The following is a 5091-nucleotide window of genomic DNA, read 5'->3' on the forward strand; positions in this document are numbered from 1 at the left end:
CGAATTCAGTCGTACTGTACGACAGGCCCCTACTAACTTACTAAGTAAGCCGTAAGATAACTAGTAGTGAGCAGTGAGCAGTGAGTAACTAGTTAGTTAGTACGTAGTACGTACTACCTGATCGTCGTACTCCTTTAAGTAAACTCCGTCCTCTCCAGCTCTCCAACTCTTGACGTTTTGGTTCCGGAGCTACCGCTTTCGGGGTTCAGACTGGCATCATTGCTCTGATTGACGTACTATTCTCCGATTGGCAACTCCATCAGTCATCGTTCGGACACCCTCTGCGTCAGCGATGACTAGCAACTGATCAATTGCCGACAGGACTACTATTCTCCTGACAGACAGAGCGCATTAGGTCCTTTGGGTCCTTGAGTTCCTTTAGATCAATCTCGAGTCTTTCCAGCCCGGGGCCCATCTTCGCTGTAACACAAAGCGCTCCTGCTCGCAATTCCATCCACCTTCTTTCCCCCTCGCGGTGAGATTCTCGACCGTCCGCCTCCACCGGTCCACCCCTCCTCCACAGTCCACAGTCCACCCAGTCTCCAGAACCTGGTCCGTGTGCTTGGTCTGCTGGGCCTTCCATTGACTCTGTTCTCCAAAGTCCGGTGCTGGTTCTCGTGCTGGGTCTGGTTCGTCATTTCGTAAGCTCTGATCTTCTTCCCTATCATTCTACGCAACGTGACCACGACGAGGCCGGCTTTCACCAGTCCCTCGATCTTCTTCAATCATCTTATCTCTTGTCCCTGGTCGCTCGACATCACTGCCTTGATCTCCCGAGAACGCACCCTACGAATGCGACCGTAGAAAGAGGGCGATCAATAAGCACTTGGTTTGGATCTCCCCGCCAAGCCCGCGCTTTTTTTTTGCATGAATCATACACCCACCGAGGACTCTCCCTGAATCCCTCCTCACCATGGCGGCGAGCGGCGCTGGCGCCCACGGCGATTCGGACGACGAGCACATGCCACCAAATTGGTCCAACGACTCGGTAGAGTCGTCTCCGTTCGCATCCAATCCTCATGCGATCGCCAAAGATGCCCCCCCAACGGACAACGGGGTGACTTCTCAGCCTCTGCCGCTCCAGAAGCGTCGCCGGGTCGGTCGCGCCTGCGATGAGTGTCGAAGGAAAAAGATCAAGTGTGACGGCAAACAACCCTGCACACACTGTACAGTATATAGCTATGGTGCGACCCTGTGAAACCCTCTCCCTGCCTGAGCCCCATCATCTGCGACGCAACGTTCTATTTTCTTTACCTTTCTTTTCTTTTTTTTACCCTCCGCCTCAACGGGCAATGTGCTTTCACGTGGCTAACGCAACGCCCTTACAGAATGTTCGTACGACCAACCCTCCAATCGCCGTCGCAACCCTGCCCCGCAGTACGTCGAAGCCCTGGAAGCTCGCATGCAAAAAGCCGAGGCGCTTCTTCGAACAGTCCTCCCGGATGTCAATCTCGACGACCCCAATCTGGATGTGAATGCGCCCGAATTCAGTTCGCCGATCCACCAGAGGGGCAAGAAGCAAGCGCCCGCGGCAGTGGGAGATGCGTCCCAGCCTCAGGGAGGTACCGCCGACAATGCCCCTGAGGCGGGCGATGACTCCCTCCTGGAGACCATGGTGGGAAATACCGGTTGTCTCGATCGCGACGATCAGGGGCATTGGGACTATCATGGACAGACCTCAGGGATTATCTTCGTCCGCCGACTACGCAAGCAGCTGGGTGCCTTGGAGGCACCCGTGCCTCGCAAGGTGAGCGCTATGCTGGAAAGCCCCAGATCTGTATCGGTATCCGACTCTCCGCAAGATGCCGCTCTCCCTCCCACTCATGATCTCCCTCCGAAGCCAATCGCCATTCGGCTTTGTCGCAATGCGCTGGATGATGGATGTGCTCTCATGCGCTTTGTCATTGAGCACAGGTTTTTCGCAAGCCTTGATCGCATCTACGATACCCCTCCGGAACAATTTGGTAACGAGGAAAACTCATTTCTGCCATTGCTGTACATTGTCATGGCAGTCGGGTGCCTTTTTTCGGATGATGGTGCAGGCACCCTGGATTTGGCCGGCTATGAAGGCGCCATTGGGCAAGGGTAAATCACTCTCTCTACAGAGAAAGCGAGCCTCGGAGCTGCTTCAAGCACATTAGTTGCCGGAGATTCAGTCGCTAACCTTGTCCGTCCGTCACGAGCAGGTTCCAATTTTTCAAAGCAGGCCGTCAATTGCTTGACATCACAGACTGCCGAGACCTTACTGCGCTACAGGCTATCTGCTTCATGGTCTTGTTCCTCCAATCCTCGGCGAAGCTCAGTACGTGTTACTCATATATTGGTATTGCGCTGCGGTCGGCCCTTCGCCTTGGTCTGCACCGTACGGTTGCAGCCGATTTCAACCCGATGGAGCGTGAGCTACGAAAGCGCATCTTTTGGGTGATTCGGAAGATGGATGTCTACGTCAGCACTATGTTGGGTCTTCCGATGATGCTTAACGATGACGATATCGATCAGGAGTACCCTCTTGATGTGGATGGAGAATTCATCACCCCGGAAGGTATTTTGCAGATGCCATCCGACTACACCCCTCTCATGGCTGGGTGCAATGCGCACACACGCCTTTGTAATGTGGTTCTAAAGGTTGTCAAATACATCTACCCGGTCAAGAATGTGGGTTGCAAGTCGAAATCCGACCAGCGCTATATGGTCAGCCATTCCAAGATCCGAGAGATCGAACGCGATCTCCAGAACTGGATGGAAGAACTCCCCCGGCACTGCGACCGGGCACGGAGGTTTCACCTCAACTCGAACGGTAAGTGTGCTCTCAGCTCGTGATTGGTAAATCGTCAGATGCGTCTTGAATATCTCTAATTCGTCCAATTATTAAATCGCTTAGCGTCCGTCAAATGCTGCGCATCGGTTATGCACATGTCCAGATGGTCATGTACCGTCCATTCCTCCATTACGTCTCTGGAGGCTCGCAAGCTCGCGGTGTCGACAAGCGTTCTTATGCTTGCGCGGCAGCTTGTGTCAGCGTTTCCCGAAACATTGTGCATATTACGACTGGCATGCATAAACGAGGGCTCCTCAACGGTTCCTTCTGGTTCACCATGTACACAACCTACTTTGCGATCCTTTCCCTTGTCTTCTTCGTGATCGAGAACCCCGATTCGCCGACTGCCAAGGATGGTGTGTTGAAAGATGCGATGGAGGGGAAGAACACGCTCGCTGGATTGGCCAAGAAGAGTATGGCCGCGGACCGGTGCTCTCAAAGCCTGACGGTAGGTGACTACATGTTTTACAGGGAGAGTAAAATCGGGTAAACTCAACTAACATTGATAGTGTCTCTTCAAAACTCTACCCGAAAGATTGAAGAACCGCCAGCCATCAAAGACAAATTTGAAACGGCGCGTGCCCTCGACCTTCACTTCGGAGCCCGAGCCGATGCAACAAGTGCCAGCACAGGCTTTACCTCTTCGATCGAACACATTTCCACTTCACGTGATGACTCCAGCACCCGCAGGGGGCTCTACGCTTAATCGTCGACAGAAGAGTTTGGATAACACCCAGTCACAGTCATACCCCAACAACAATAACAACAACACGGAGAACGGCAGCCAGTCTGCGTGGCTCGCATCAACCCCCGAGCTCTTGACCGAGACAATGTCTACTCCAGAGCCCACACCGGCAAACTCATACGGTGCTCCCTTCTCAAATAATCCGGAACCATCGAACCTGGCGTGGGCGCAGCAGTTCAATAACCCCAGCAATCTTCCTGATCTCATGCCCATGATGTTTCCCTCCGATGATCCTTTTGCCTATCCCACTCAGCCCATGTCCACGCTTGAGGCAGATCACTTCCAACATGAGCCTGATAGCACTCAGACGGCTCAGTCGACCCAGCCGGCCTTCGATACGGCCCCCCGCCAACACGGAATTGGTTCCAATACCCAGATCGATCCTTCGGGGACTGGGATCACGACACCTACCTTTGATACCTTCCCCCAATATCCCAATTTCCCCGTGACCTCATCACATTCGATTAAGACCTCGATACCTGGCCATCTGCAGCAAACTCCAACTCAGCCAATGAAGCCTGTGAGACTTCAATCCCCAGTCTCTCAGAGTCAGACCCCTCGGGAGCACTTGAGCAGCCCCGATCTGGTCTCCATTCCTAACCAAAATTTCGTTTGGCAAGGATATAACTTCCAGCCGCTGAACTCAGAGACTCTTGAGAAAGAACCGACTCTGGGTCCGATGCCGCAGGACTCTGCACCCACAAACGGAATCGGCAACTTAAGCATGGGATACGATGAGAGCCCCATGGGCTTGAACGTGGACATGAACGTCTCTTTTGACGATCTTTTCGGCAACAACACCAGTCGGCCCGGCGCCGGCAGAACTAATGATGAATGGTCTCAATGGATGAGTACCGGAGCATGAAGTTCGGCACTTCAAGTAGATACTTCTTCTTCTTCAATTTTTTGTTATTTCTATTACTCTGTCTTCCTATTGCGCCCTGTACAGAGGCGTTTGGTCGGTGATTACGACATGCATCATGGGCAAAAGGCTTCGAGTATTCTATTGGAGGTTATTTTAAAAGGATTGGCGTTCTGATCTGAGTCTTTGTTGGATAGGATAATTCTCATACATCTTTTACTAATCATGTACTGCGAAAGAGTACCTCATGCCGGATAACTAGGCTATCAACTCTGAGCTCATCTATCCAGGCGCCAATTGTCTGGAATGTGTACTTGTTGATAAGGTTGGCCCCAATGCTTTGCATTTCAAATCCGCGTATATTGACCGCCAGGCTCACGTCGCTTAGCAAATCCTAGGCAGGCCTCTGTACTTGAATAGTGCACTTCTCCTGAATTTGCATATGTCTTCTGCAAGTACTGTTGCGGACCTTGCTTCGCTCAATGGGTGTATCAGAGGTCACGTCTCCTTTGGCTACCAACTCATGGTGGGCTCTCTCACTTGGGGAGTATGCACTGTATGCAGTCGCGCGATCCTTGAGGTCTAGACCCACATCGCCCGCGTTAGTTGAACTTCCGAGTGCCGTGCCCCGGTGCCACTACCAACGTCAATTCTCGCGGAGAATCA

At 52.6% G+C, this 5091-nt stretch overlaps 1 protein-coding gene across 1 annotated transcript; it reads left to right on the plus strand.

Moving 5' to 3' along the window:
• Positions 1 to 913: 913 nt before the first annotated feature.
• On the plus strand, positions 914 to 4428 carry N7539_001582 (putative C6 transcription factor (Mut3); the record flags this gene model as incomplete). Its single annotated transcript, XM_056931185.1, has 5 exons — positions 914 to 1184; positions 1329 to 2085; positions 2187 to 2801; positions 2882 to 3266; positions 3328 to 4428. 5 exons carry the CDS (start codon positions 914 to 916, stop codon positions 4426 to 4428), a joined length of 3129 nt encoding a protein of 1042 aa, XP_056793216.1.
• Positions 4429 to 5091: the final 663 nt, after the last annotated feature.

Source organism: Penicillium diatomitis, assembly GCF_028827545.1.
Source record: "Penicillium diatomitis strain IBT 30728 chromosome Unknown utg000002l_segment0_segment0, whole genome shotgun sequence".
Classification (NCBI taxonomy): domain Eukaryota; kingdom Fungi; phylum Ascomycota; class Eurotiomycetes; order Eurotiales; family Aspergillaceae; genus Penicillium; species Penicillium diatomitis.